At 41.1% G+C, this 15,337-nt stretch overlaps 1 protein-coding gene across 1 annotated transcript; it reads right to left on the reverse strand.

The window, feature by feature from the left end:
• Positions 1-4,674: 4,674 nt before the first annotated feature.
• LOC109216289 lies at positions 4,675-5,115 on the reverse strand. Its single transcript, XM_019380435.1, has 2 exons — positions 4,936-5,115; positions 4,675-4,887 (listed from the first exon to the last, which is right to left on the reverse strand). The coding sequence occupies exons 1-2, from the start codon at positions 5,113-5,115 to the stop codon at positions 4,675-4,677; spliced, it is 393 nt and encodes a 130-aa protein (XP_019235980.1).
• Between the last annotated feature and the right edge of the window lie 10,222 nt (positions 5,116-15,337).

The following is a 15,337-nucleotide window of genomic DNA, read 5'->3' on the forward strand; positions in this document are numbered from 1 at the left end:
CCCCAACAACATTCATGCACTTGATGCACAATGTGTTCTAGTCTTATCTTGACTCATTCTTCATTGTGTTCATTGACGACATTCTGGTGTACTCCCGGAGTCGGGAGGATCATGAGCAGCACCTGAGGACTGTGCACCAGGCCTTGAGAGAAAACAAGGTATATGCAAAATTTTCAAAGTGTGAGTTTTTGCTAGACTCAGTGGCATTTTTGGGTCATGTAGTGTCGAGTGATGGGATCAAGGTGGATCCGAAGAAGGTTGATGTATTGTAGAGTTCGCCCAGACCGTCCTTAGCTATGGAGATCCGGAGTTTTCTGGGTTTGGGGGGGATATTACCGTTGATTTGTAGAGGGTTTCTAATCTATCGCATCACTTATGACCAGGCTGACCCAGAAGGGTGCTCCGTTTAGGTGGATAAAGGAGTGTGAGGAGAGCTTTCAAAAGCTCAAGAAAGTTTTGACTACGGCTCTAGTATTGGTATTACCTACAGCTTCGTGGTCTTATACTGTATATTGTGATGCCTTTTGTATTAGTCTCGACGCTGTGTTAATGCAGGACAGTAGGGTGATTGCCTACGCGTTTAGGCAGTTGAAGGTGCATGAAAAGAACTATCTTGTCCACGACCTTGAGTTAGCAGCTATTGTTCATGCCTTGAAAATTTGGCGGCACTATTTGTACGGTGTCCATTGTGAGATCTACACCGATCACTGGAGTTTGCAGCATCTGTTCAAATCGAACTTAACTTGCGCTAGCGGAGGTGGTTGGAGCTGCTTAAGGATTATGATAATACCATTTTGTACCATCTCGGGAAGGCCGATATGGTGTACGATGCCTTAAGTCGCAGGGCGGAGAGTTTGGGGAGCTTAGCTTATCTACGAGCAGCAGAGAGGCCATTGGCATTGGATGTTTAGGCCTTGGCCAACCAGTTCGTTAGACTGGACATTTATGAGCCGAGTCGAGTTTTGGCTTGTGTGCTTTCTCAGTCTTCTCTTTATGATCGTATCAGGGAGTGTCAGTATGATGACCTCCATCTGTTTTCCTTAAGGACATGGTTTAACACGGTGATGCTAAGGAGGTCACTATTGGAGATGGTGGTGCATTGAGGATGCAGGGCAGGCTATGTGTGCCAAATGTAGATGGTTTGCGTGAGTTTATTCTCCAGGAGCCTCACAGTTCGCGGCACTCCATTCATCCAAGTGTCGCGAAGAAGTACTAGAACTTGAGGCAGCATTATTGGTGGAGGAGAATGAAGAAGGACATAGTAGAGTATGTAGCTTGGTGCTTAAATTGTCAGCAGGTGAAGTATGAGCATCAACGGCCAGGTGGATTGCTTTAGAAGCTAGAGATTCCGGAGTGGAAATGGGAGCGGATCACTATGGATTTTGTTGTTGGGCTTCCACGGACTCAGAGGAAGTTTGACGCAGTTTGGGTGATTGTGGATAGGTTGACCAAGTCAGCTCATTTCATTCCTGTAATAACTACTTATTCTTTCGAGCAGCGGCTCGAGTTTATATCCGCGAGATTGTCAGACTTCATGGCATGCCGGTATCTATCATCTCTGACCGGGGTACGCAGTTTACATCACGGTTCTAGAGGGCCGTACAACATGATTTGGGTACTTGGGTTAAGTTGAGCACAGCATTTCACCTTCAGACGGACGGGCAGTCCGAGCGCACTATTCAGATACTGGAGGATATGCTCCGTGCGTGTGTGATGGAGTTTGGGGGTTCATGGGATCAGTTCTTGCCACTTGTGGAGTTTGCCTAAAACAACAGTTATCAGTCGATTGTTCAGATGGCCCCGTACGAGGCTTTGTCCGGTACACGGTGTCGGTCTCTAGTGGGTTGGTTCGAGCCGGGAGAGGCTAGGCTATTGGGTACAGGCTTGGTTCAGGATTCATTGGAGAAGGTTAAGGTGATTCAGGATCGACTTCGTACAGCCCAGTCCAGCCCAGCCCAGTCGAGAGTAATAGCCCCGATCCCCTATTTACTGCTTTCTCTGTTTCATTTTATGCTTATGTACCTAGCCGGGAGGATTTGTTTTTGGTTTTGGAGTGAAATTGGACACTTAGTCCCTAAAATGAAAGCTTAAGTTCTAAAATTTTGAACGTAGTTAGAATTGTGAGAAGCCGACTCTGGAATGGAGTATCGTTAGTTCCATTAGCTCCGATGGGTGATTTTGGACGTAGGAGAGTGTCCAGATTGTGATTTGGTGGTCCGTAGTTGAATTAGGCTTGAAATGGCGAAAGTTTGATTTTTTTGGGGGAAGTTTGACCTGGAGTGGATTTTTTGATATCGCGGTCGGATTCCGATTCTGCAAGTTGAAGTAGGTCCGTAATGTTAATTATGAGTTGTGTGCAAGGTTTGAGGTCAATCGGACATGTTTGATAGGTTTCGGCATCGGTTGTGGAATTTTGAAGTTTTGAAGTTCATTAAGCTTTAATTGGGGTGCGATTCGTGTTTGTTATGTTATTTGATGTGATTTAGAGGCTCAACTAAGTTCGTATCATGTTTTAGGACTTGTCGGTATGTTTGGTTGAGGTCCCGGGGGCCTCGGGTGGATTCCGGTTGGTTAACGGACTAGAATTGGACTTGTGAGGATTGGTGTAGCTGGGCATCATCTGGTGTAATCGCACCTGCGGAGTCCCCATCGCAGGTGTGAGCTCGCCGAAGCGAGCTATGGGGCGCAGGTGCGGTCTGGAAGGAAAAGGCCAGAGATCGCAGGTGCGATGTGGAGACCGCAGAATTGGAGTCGCTCCTGCGGAAGATGGAACGTGGAAGCGGAAGGCCAGGAAGGCCGTTGATCGCAGAAGCAGGCGCGCAGGTGTGGCCCTTTTGCTCACAGAAGCGAGAGTTTGGACTTAAGTGAAGTCCGCGCCTGTGATGGTTTTTCCGCAAGTGCGGAGGCACAGATGCGGTGGAGCCCTTGCAGAAGGGAAATCGCTGGGCAGAAAAGGGGAAATTTCAAAGGGTTGATCCCATTTTCATTTTGGGACTTTGTGAGCTCGAATTGAGGCAAACAATTGAGGGATTTTTAGAGGACGCATTTGGGTAATGATTCTTGACTCGTTTTTTGTTATATTCCACTAATATATCGTTAATTTCATCTTCTAATTAAGGTTTTGGGTTGAGAAATTTGGGGAAAAAGTTGGAGTTCTTAAACCGAGTTTTAGGATTTTAATTGAGATTTTGTTATCGGATTTGAGTAATTTTTGGTATGGGTGAACTCGTGGTGGAATGAGTGTTCATATTTTGTGACTTTTACCTGACCGAGATGTAGGCCCGGGTCGACTTGTTGGGGCAAATTTCTAATTTCTTGCTAAAGACTTGATTTTATTAATTAGATTAGTTTTTTATAGTTATATTTATGGTATGTAATTGCTTTTGGCTAGATTTGGGTCATTCGGAGTCGGAAAGTCGAGGAAAAGGCATCTTTATTGACTGATTGAGCTTGGCTTGAGGTAAGTGGCTTGCCTAACCTTGTGTGGGGGAAATCCCCTTAGGATTTGGTACTGTTGTGACAATTCTATGATAGGTGAGTGCGGTGTACGCAAGGCGACGAGTGCATACATGGGCTAATTGTTGAAAATTCGGTTTTGGTGAACAGTAACCTGTTACATCTTAAATGAGTCACCCCAACATGTGTAGTTATCCTGTTTTGCCTAATATCGTATGCCTACCTGTCTTAAATGCTTATTTGAAATCTGTGCAGCATGCTTAGTTGAATTCCTGCTTTTTCCTTGATTTGTACTTAGTCTTAAACTGTAGGATTTCTTGCTGTTAATCGTTGTTTCCATCGGTTCTGAGCTGTGTGTTTACTTTTGGGACTACGAGGCGGTACCTCGGCAGATCCCCCGTTGCATATTTACTTTTAGGACTACGAGGTGGTACCTCGGGAGATCCTCGTTGCATATTTACTTTTGGGACTACGAGGCGGTACCTCGGGAGATCCCCTGTTGAGCATTTACTTTTGGGACTACGAGGCGATTTCTCGGGAGCGCCCCTGTCGTTTATCCCTATTTGTTGTGTAGTTTCCTTTTATGTATTTCTCATAGTTAAATTCTCAGTCTTCCACTATATTATTATATCTTCTGCTTTAATTATTATATCCTAGTAGGGCCCTGATCTGACCTCGTCAGTGCCCTACCGAGGTTAGGCTTGGCACTTACTGGGTACCGTTGTGGTGTACTCATGCTACTCTTCTGCACATGCTTTGTGTGCAAACCCAGGTACCTCCTACCAGCCCCGCTATTAGTAGAGAGTCGTGTTGCTGCTACGGATACTTCAAGGAATATCTGCTAGCATCCGCAGACCTCGGAGTCCCCTTCTATCCATTTATGTCGTTTCTTCTTTATTTTTCCTAGATAGTGATGTATGGAGACACTCAGAAAAATTCCTTAGAGCTTGTGACTTGTGACCGGGTCTTTGGGAGATGTTTATACTCAAATTTGTTGGTTTTACTTGTATATGCCGAGCGACAGTTTCCAGCTTTACTTATATATATATATATATATAATATATAATATATAATATATATATATATATATATATATATATATAATATATATATATATATATATATATATATATATATACTGATGTTGCTAAGGTTTAGATGTTAATTCTGTTGTTATTCAGTTATTCCGCAACTATTAGGCTTACCTGGTCTTAGAGACTAGGTATCGTTACCTGCCTCAAAATTCAATGCCACGGGAGGATCTTGGCACTTGATAATAGTCTCTACCGCCTGCAGCTCATTCAGCGATTTCGCAAGGGACAAATCCATTTTGTTCATGTTATAATTCAGGCGAAACTGCTGAAAACTGTCAGGCAAAGTCTTCAGGATCATTTCAACCTGCGTGTCCTTATCAATGTTAGCTCCAAGGACCTCCAGTTCATTCAGAAGACTCATCATCTTCAGAACATGGTCCCTGACTGATGAACCTTCAACCATTTTGGTATTCAGAAGAGCTTTCATGGCAGTCTGCTTAGCCGCACGATTCTGATCTCCGAACATTTCTTTGAGATTTTCCAGAATGTCATAAGCAGACTCCATCGACTGATGCTGATGTTGCAGAACATTCGACATGGATGCCAAAATGTAATACCGCGCCATCTCATCAGCCTTAATCCATTTCCGGTAAGCCTTTTATTCATCATCTGTGGCATCATCTCCAGGTTTTTCTGGACACACCTCATCGAGCACAAATTTGTACTCTTCAGCAATTAGAACAATATCCAAATTTCGTTTCCAATCAACATAATTTGGACCCTCAAGTTTGTTTTGAGTAAGAATGGCAGTAAAGGGATTGAAGCAGTCATTGTCAATCTGGGAGACATTAAATATTTAAATAGATCAAATCAGTTTGTATTATGAACATTAAAATTCAAAACACACTATATATATATACAATCTATGCACCTTGAACAACAAATTTCGATGGGAAAGAAGCTATTCTTGCAATGTACATATATAATGACAGATTTTCACTCCATAAACTTAAACAGGTCATACTCAGATGGAGAGTAAAATGTTAATTTAAGCCAAGTGAATATCAACATTCAACATATATTAGTCCCATTGAACCAACATACATACTCAGATGGAGAGTAAATACAAATAATCAATGACTAGTATAACACAGTGATTATTCATAATATTTTTATCCGATATGAAAAAAGACCTATGTCAATGTGTAAAAATATTATATCACTGATTTTTAACCCTGGGGACCAAGGGAATTGATCCCCACAATTACTGGAATAAAAAATAACTAAAAAAATTCAGAATTTTAGAAAAACAGCAAAAACACCATCTAAACGACCCCGAAAGCCCAAAAAACGACTTAGGTCATGAAATTCATGAGTATTGCTCACTGGGCCGTTTCGCATGGACCTGCCAAGTTTCAGGTCAATCGGAGTCCGTCAACTTTTTGACCTCCGATTTTCTGTCCTAATTCGGCAAAACTTGTTTATCCGTTTTACATGATAAAATTCAACTTTCAGATTATTCTAACTCAACCTCACCAATATTAAAAGGATAAATCAAGTTTTCAGAATAATCAATACAACCTATAACAGATAATCACGCCAAAACAGTGCAGCTTTTCAGAAAAATAAGCTTTGCATGTAATTCAAAACTTTACATATAGAACATGATATTAATCCTTATGGTTTATCCTAATTATTTAATTAGACGTGAGCAGGCTCTGATACCAATTGTTGGATTATAATAAGCAGCGGAAGCAATCCCAGTATCTTATTCACGTGTAATCTAAACAACTAGCACATATGGAGATCTTCGGATTACCTCTTGAAGCGTAAACACATCAAATCTATGTCGTTCTCCAGTTCCTCAGTTGAAACGCACCAGCAGATTTCCACAGTCTTCTACTGTGTTACCCAAACAATAAGCGAAAATAGAGAATTTTGGGTGGGCAAAATTCTAGCAGAAACCGCAGCAAGAATAGTAAAAAAAAAACGTCCAGCCCCTATATCCATATATATAGCTGCGTTTTGTTTAGGTCAAAACCGTCTTCAAAACCTGTTAGGTTTCCTTCTCCCACTAAGGGACGGTTTCCACGTTTTCTTTCCCACTAAGTAACAGTTTTCACTATTTCCTATTATTTAGGCACAGTAGGGACCACAGAATTTAATTAACAAGGCTTCCTATTATGATATTAATTTCGAAATTCTGAAATTAATTTCCACCATAATAAACTACGAATTATTCCACTAAAAAATCGTAATTGCACTCCTTAGTTCAATTTCGAAATTCTTCCATAAAACCTTATTTAACTCCCCATGTTAAGATTCAGATACTAATCAATCAAATTAAATTACTGACTATTTAATTTATTGATTACTTCCTTTAGACTTACACTTAACTTATTTCATGTGTCGGATACAAAATTCACCGGCCGGGTTTACACATGAAAACTTATAAGCTTTCATAAAGGAGTATCATCAATCTCAAAACCGAGACATGGATTCCATCAGCTAATTATTACTTCGCCAATGTATATCATTGTTATCCAATTTACCAGGCTTATTGACTCGCGAAAGAATCTCGCCTTTTAATAAATCAAAACAACAAGTGACATACACAGCTAATAATAATTATATCAGGATTAAGAGTATAAAGTACATTAAATGGACTAGAGAAATTATTTTATAAAGTCAGTATAAAATACTTATCTCTACTTGATCCGTTCAATACATACAAAATGTACTAGCACAAGAAGTTGGAATTAAACCATTCCCATAATCAAGATAAATTATATTTAATCTTGTGCTACAATCATTCCGATGATTTGTCCAATTCCATCATTAGATTGTGAACATTAACTTTTATGTCTTACAAGAACCGATGATTTAATCTTCCGTGTATAAGCTAAACTCTATACACTAAATCATCTACTATGTAAGCAATGGACACACAAACCAACACATGATCTATTTAAAATGAAACTTTATTGAATTTAAACAAGTAAATAAATAATTGTTCATAAAGAATACTATAACAATACGCATGGCTTATAGTATATTCTAACAATTGTAAATTTAAATTGTCTCCATATATACTAAATTTTTTAAGAATTGTTATTTAATTTAATGCTGCAAAATATTATGATTATCAATAATCTTTGTGGGCTTTGCTACACTCCATTTCCTACATCACATTGATGTAACTAAAGTGACTCCAAATAATGTTTATCACTAATTTGATTTAGCGCTGAAAAGTGGAAGAATCAACACGAGGACAAAGATATACTTCAATAATAGTAGAATTAAGGAAGAACAAACAGACAAACAACATTTGCAACAAAATCTAACGATTAAATCCTTAGATAAATCATCATTAATAATATCTAATCAACTTTTTAAAGAGATATGCTGGCATCCAACATGGTAATCTAGCCAAACAAGATGCTACACATGAGGTTAGCACTGAAGCATTATAATCAACATATTTGATAAAGTGGATTTTATCTAATGATCCTTGATTAAGATAATTTAGTTTATCTATTTTTTAAGGCAACAGTAACCCGAATAAAAGGCGAGTTTAGCGATGCCTCTCAAGAGTTATCTTTAAACATTCAAGATTGATGGTGGGGTGGAGTTAGCGTAACAGAAACAAGTTTGGGAATAATTTAAGTTAAGCTCTATAATTGTCGGTGTAAAAATTAGGAATTTTTACCTCCTATAGCAAAGGTTAACACCTTATTTATTTTAAATAAATACCATTTAAAAAAATTATATTCTATAGATACCTTTTAAGGTTTATAGCAAAATATTTAATTTTGGTAACCTCCTAGCCCTAAGCCACTAAATACGCTAATCAGTTACAATATTTTCTTTCTCTCTCTACTTTGATACATCCCATTGTGACGACCCGGCCCGTCGTCACGTGAGTTACCGCTCCGTTTTCCCCATATTATGTTTCTCTATGCTTCATTATCGGTATTTGAGGTAATCGAGTTGGATTGGTTTGGTTTTGGTAGGAAATGAGACATTTAGTCTCTTTAAGGAAAGCTTGTTTTGGAAAAGTCAACCGGAAGTTGACTGGTTAGTTAGAGGGCTCGGATGTGATTTCCGGAGATTCGGTTAGCTTCGGGGGATGATTTGTGACTTAGGAGCGTGATCGGAATTGGTTTTGGAGGTCCAGTGTAGAATTAGGCTTGAATTGGCGAAGTTAGTATTTTTGGCAAATTCCGGTTGGTAGGTGAGATTTTGATCCGAGGGTCGGAATGGGATTCCGAGAGTTGCAGTAGCTCTGTTAGGTGATTTTGGATGTGTGCGCAAAATTTCAGGTCATTCAGAGATGTTTTGGTCGGGTTTTAGATCGAATGCGTATTGCGGAAGTTTTGAAGAAACTTAGGCTTGAATTCGATGTGATTTAATGGTTTTAGCGTTGTTTGACGAGTTTTGAGGATTGGAACAAGTTTGAATAATGTTTTAAGATGTGTTGGTAACCTTGGTTGAGGTCCCGGGGGCCTCGGGGTGATTTCGGGTGGCTAACGGAAGGAATTTGAAGTTGGAAAATTGCAGGTTTTTGGTTGCAGCAGGTGTTTCCGCATCTGCGGAAAGGAGATCGCAGATGCGGTCTCGCAGAAGCGAGCCAGGCCTCGCAGGAGCGGAAATAGGAGCCCAGGTCAGGTTCCGCAGAAACGGGACATTGGGTCGCTTAAGCGGTCCCGCAGATGCGAAGTTGGATCGCAGAAGCAATGACTTGTTATTTTTCACTATGATTTGGGCTTATTGCCATAATTGGGGCTTATTGCCGACTGTTTGAACTCATTATGAACTATCATCACTGTTTTCCTCACTGTTTGAAATATTATTTGAACTCAGTCCATGTGATTTACACCGTTTTCTTGAACTTAGCCATATTTACTCAAACTTGGAGTGTTAAACTGATATTTGAACTATTGTTTGAGCTGAGTATTATTGCTTTACTGTTGCCCGAGGGGCTGTTGACTATTTCTGGACTGATTGAGGCCGAGGGCCTAATGTGAGGGCATGATGAGTGAGGTGAGGAGGCTTTCAGGCCTCGTATTGATACTGTTCAGGCTTTCAGGCCTTGTTGATAGCGCTTGGGCTGTAGGAGCCCCTCCGGAGTCTGCACACCCACAGTGAGCGCGGGTACCCATCTAGAGTGATTAAATATTGAACAGTGGTAACAATGACACTGTTATACGCGTTTGGTCAGGTAACAATTACTGACCAGTCAGGTAACAATGACTGACCAGTGGTAACAATGGCACTGTAATACGCGTTTGGTCAGGTAACAATGGCTGACCGGTCAGGTAACAATGGCTGACCATACTTGAGCATACTTGTTTTATTAATTGTTTTCAAAGAGATTTTCTTCCTATATTTCACTGGTTTCTACTGTTTATCTGATGTTGCTGCTTGAGATAGCATTATTTGTGCCCTTGTGGGATTTTATGTTCTCAGTCGTTATTTAATTTTATTACTCACTGGGTCGGAGTACTCACATCACTTCCTGCACCATGTGTGAAGAGACAGGCACAGCTGAGTTCGTACCTGAGCGCTGATTTCCTTCCAGACCAGGCGGACTAGGAGGGACGAGGTAGCTGTCGATGTCCACAGCCCCGTTTTTTCCTTACCTTCTGCATATTTTATTCATCTTCAGACTTTGTTTCCAGACTTGTAGTATTTTCATCAACTCTGTAGTAGCTCGTGACTTGTGACACCCCGATCATCGGGCTGAGTTTGGGATGGTTTTCCCCGTTACGTTACGTTTATTTCCGTACTTATGATTAATCAGTATCTATGGTTTAAACCTGTTATGCTAAGAAATTGTCAAAAGCAGTGTTGATTGTTCTGTTGGCTAGCCTTGTCTTCACGAGAGGCGCCATCACGACCGGGTGGGAATTGGGTCGTGACACCCATTCTCTTCTCCCATCCTATTAAAATTTCCGATTCTCTTCCTCTTCTCTGTGTAGTTCGCTTGCGATTTTCTCCTCTGTCTATATCCTCCATTGTAGTAGTGAATAACTCCTCTGCTGTGTATGTGAATGAGCCCTAAAACAACATTCCTAGTGTGTTGTCTAACTTCAGACTCTGACAGCCCTTCCCCTGAATTGTAGTTGTGAAGACGATAGGCTAAGCTTCCTCCAGAGGCATATTCGAGAAGTAAGTTGTAAAGGGTGACGCCATCTTCTTGGGTAATATTAACTCTGAAACAGTGAATAATGTAAGGCGAGTCTTCAAACATGCGGAGGAATGCCCTTTCTTCTTGTAACGATCCAGAACGATTGAGTATGCAAGATTTAACTGCAATGGAGATGGAAGACGCTCTAACGCTCTGCATTGAAATTAGGGTTTGTTCTTGAACAAAGACGACGGAGTTTGGGGCTGAGCAACTTGATTTTCTGTTAATATACTTCAATGTATTTTCATGTATTTCATTGTATTCATTGTCTTTTTTTCATTGTAATTCAATATATTTCGTTGTATTCCATGTATTTCATTGTATTCACTGTCTTTTTTATTCATTGTATTTCAATGTATCCCGTTCTATTCTATGTATTTCATTGTATTCACTGTCTCGCTATATGCCATGAATGTATTCTTAAAAGGAGGGTTATTACATAAAAAAATTACATAAGTGATTAGAGCTTTCATATATTTTTTTTAATTAATATAATTTATGTATTCAGATGTATTATATGATTTCTCTGAAGATTGCTATGTTTTTGGTGTATTTTTCGGTTGAGAATCTTTTTTATAACTGAAAATACAAAATTTGTGTGTTATAATTGAGTTTGTTGAGTTATATTAGGAGTCTATTATGTTTATTGATTCACTTTCCGTTTTAAAAACAGTGTAATCCCCTATTTCACGCCGTGAATACAGTCGAATACAATAATCTGTCCACCTATAATCCCACGTTTCACTCCATGAATACAGTCGAATACACTCGAATACAACAACTGATTAGCTGGACTTCCCTGATTCACGCCTATTTTTGCTACTGTATTCATGAATACAATAGCTTAAATACATCAAATACATCTTATAACCACATAAAAGGTATCTATAATCCGTAATATAACAAATAGTATCTATAGATGACTAATTACTATTAAAAGATAGTGTTTTATGAAAATTTCTCTTTAAATTATGTACACAATTAAGTCACTTATAAGACAAATAGCTCTTTGATAAGTATTGATGGTAACTTAAGAAAATGACATTAACTTCGTATAATAGGTTAAACTATATTAGTATAGTAAAAAATCCGTACATATAACTTAAATACACCAGTTAAATTGAACTAAGAATGTTAGAATATAATGTGTATAACTTAAATCCAACTCCATTATACAGATAAAAGGGAAAGAAAAAATACATGCAACCAACAAAGATGAACGATTTTTCGGATGATGTTCAACCTTTGTCAATCTGGGACGGCTTTCCTCGTTAATTAACAACCATATGTTCACGTGAAGATTTCCACCAACCTAAATCTTCAGTATTGTACTCTTGTATTAGGATCCCACATAGCAAGAATTTCATCATACTACTGCCACTTCTGACATATGTACTGGCCCTTGGTTTGACCATTAAAGAGTAAGGTGAGATACTTACAATCTCTCCTCCCTTAACCAAAGGTTTTGAACCCAGAGTCTTACAAATGGATGACCACCCGCGACAGGGAGTCTGTATGGGTTCAAATTCAGTCGATCACGTCTCAAAGGTAGCACGATCAACCATCAGGTATCAACGTGTCGGTATAGGGGGAAGAGGCGACCCAGGAAGGAAAGGAGAGACGTCCTCGCATCGTCGTCGGTTCCGTTATAAAATATACTTTTCCTTTTGTCGTTCCTGTAATGTGTAAAGGATCCTCCATTATATAAGGGGGATCCAGGTCTTGTAATAGAGAGATCCTTTTTTGGGAAGAAGAAGAAAGACAAATTCTCTCTCTTTTTCTCTCTACTCTTTATCTTTCTACTGATCTATCTCTTCTACTGTGGCAAGTCCATCTTCCTAAAAACTATCCTAGGGTTTATTATTCTCGACTACGATTACCCCTTCATCTTTTTGATTGATTTGCTTAAAAAGAGTTAACATCTTTTGAGTCAAACAATTTGGCGCCGTCTGTGGGGAGTTCCATAGTCGAAATCATAGTTCTCATCTAGGATATCAAAAGCAACGATCACTATTCTTCATACCCCATAAGAACCAACAATGGCGGAAAAAGAAGCAAGGTTGAAAATGATAGCAGATGTCTCAAACAACCTCTTAGGCTCCCTCGACGAAGCCAATAAGGAAGATACCGAGAATATAACACCAAGCGGTACACCGGAGGGGGGAATCTCACCCTCTTCGCACGGGGATCTGACAGTCTTGCGTGAGAGAGGAGTTTCCACCTCTACAACGAAAGAAACACCACAACCAGCAATCAAAAAGCTGCTAGAGGAATGGTTGACGAGCGCCCTAAGAAACATGCTCGAGAAACCCCCTCAGGGAAATGCCGAAGATTCACCAACAGCGGAAATCGCAGTCATCACAGGCGAGCCGGGCCCTACACGAACGAGCAACACCCGCACTGTCATCGACGCAAATGGTGATGCACTCGCAACTGTCCTAAAGAAAATGGAAGAAATGGAAAACGAGAACAAAGTGCTTCGTGATCAAATGAAAGAGCACCAGGAAAGGGTCGACAAAATACCTGGCGCCCCCAAGCTGCTACCAAAACCCGATGTGGGAAGGTTTGTCGAGCAACTGTACAGTGAAGAGGCTGCTCCTTACCCCATCCCTAAAACCTTCAAAATGCCACCATACTTGAAAATATACGATGGGACCACGGATCCAGAAGATCATCTAATCCATTACGTCATCGCGGTAAAAGGCAATGACCTGTCATAAGAACAAGTGCCATCCGTACTGATGAAAAAGTTCGGTGAGACTTTGACAGGAGGGGCATTAACATGGTATTCACAGTTACCAGCACGGTCGATATCGACGTTCGAGGAAATGGCAGATAAATTTGCCACCGATCATGCAGGAGCAAAGAAGGCCGAAACTAGGGTCAACGACATCTTCGCCATCCGGCAAACAGCGGGCGAGGGACTCCGAGACTTCCTGGCCCGATTCAACAGGGTGAGAATGGGACTGCATAATGTGTCAGAAGGAATGGCGGTCGTGGCCTTCCAAAACGGATTAAACAGGAGCGGATCAAAGGCGACCAAATAATTGCTCAACAGACTCATGAAGTACCCCCCACCACATGGGAAGAAATTCATAACGCCTACCGCGCTGAGGTAAGGGCAGACGAAGATGATCTTAACGGGCCAACTTAGCGATTAACGTCGGTTCAAACCGAAGCAAGGAGGGATAGACGCAACGATGGGCGAAGAAATCAGCCCCCACGTTTCACTCGAGAAAGACACTAGCCTTATGTCAGAACAACCAACCCGCCTCCTCCGAGACATGCAGAGGCCGTGCTACGACATATCGCACCCCTTCGAAACGAAAGAGGTATGCCTACACTATTATCTGCTCATAACTTTTGTGTTTCCCCTTCAGAGATAGTGTACGCACTAGAGAAGCTGGGCACGAAGGTACAATGGCCACCAACAAGGAGATCGGATCCAAGCGCAAGAAGGTCAAACGTCCTCTGTGAATTCCATCAGGAAAGAGGACACAAGACCGAGGATTGCATAGGCCTACGACAGGAGGTAGTCAGAATGTTGAACTAGGGGTACCTAAAAGAGCTACTCAGCGATAAAGGAAGGGCCAACTTCGCTAGAGGACGCGACCCCTCTCAAGGACCTCCGAAACTACCATCGCCGGCACGCACCATACAGATGATCATTGGCGGCAGCGATGATTCAGTGATCAACCATGTGAAATTCACCGCCACACACAAACTCAAGCGGACGGTCGCTCACGAACGGTATGGCGACTTCGAAGACAGTATCATCTTCGAAAAGTCAGATGCCGACGGTTTGTCTTTCCCCCATCATAATGCTTTAGTTATAACTTTACGCATCGCTGATACAGATGTAAAAAGAATCATGGTAGATGACGGAAGTGGCGCGTGTATTATCCACCCGAGAGTCCTCGTACAAATGAGGCTCGAGGATAGAATAATACCGCGTTGCATAACACTAACAGGTTTTAACAATGCAGTAGAGCGGACGTCCGGAGAAATAGTGCTTCCAGTCTTGGCAGGGGGAGTCACGTTGGAAACCACATTCCATGTCATGAACCAAGAAATAGCCTATAATGCTATCATAGGACGCCCATGGATACACGCTATGCGAGCCGTCCCTTCAAGCTTTTATCAAGTGATCAAATTTCCCACACAGTATTCAGCATTCGAGGCGAACCGCGCACCGCCCAGGAATGCTATCAGATCGCCCAAGACTGCACACATACCAAACAGCTGAAAGAGAAAGCACGGAGGCATAACAATTAACAATGTCGGGAACTAAACCCGACCCACCAACAGAAGTCATCAGAGACCCTGACATCGTAGAAGCCTGCAAAGCAACTATAGAAAACCTCAACCCAGTCCAGTTGGACGACGCCGACAACACAAAGAAGGCTTACATCGGGCACAACCTCTCGGAGCCAGGTAAGTATCGTGAATTTTTAGCTAACAACGACGATTTGTTTGCATTTTCCCACTCAGATATGCCAGGACTCCCGAAGGACATCGCCACTCATAGGCTGAACGTCGACCCACTCTACCCGCCGGTACGACATAGAAGGAGAAAGTTCAATGTTGCAATCAATGAAGCGGTCAGCGAAGAGGTAGATAAATTACTAACCAATGGGTCCACCAGAGAATCAAAGTA

Source organism: Nicotiana attenuata, unplaced genomic scaffold (genome assembly GCF_001879085.1).
Source record: "Nicotiana attenuata strain UT unplaced genomic scaffold, NIATTr2, whole genome shotgun sequence".
NCBI classification, from domain to species: Eukaryota; Viridiplantae; Streptophyta; class Magnoliopsida; order Solanales; family Solanaceae; genus Nicotiana; species Nicotiana attenuata.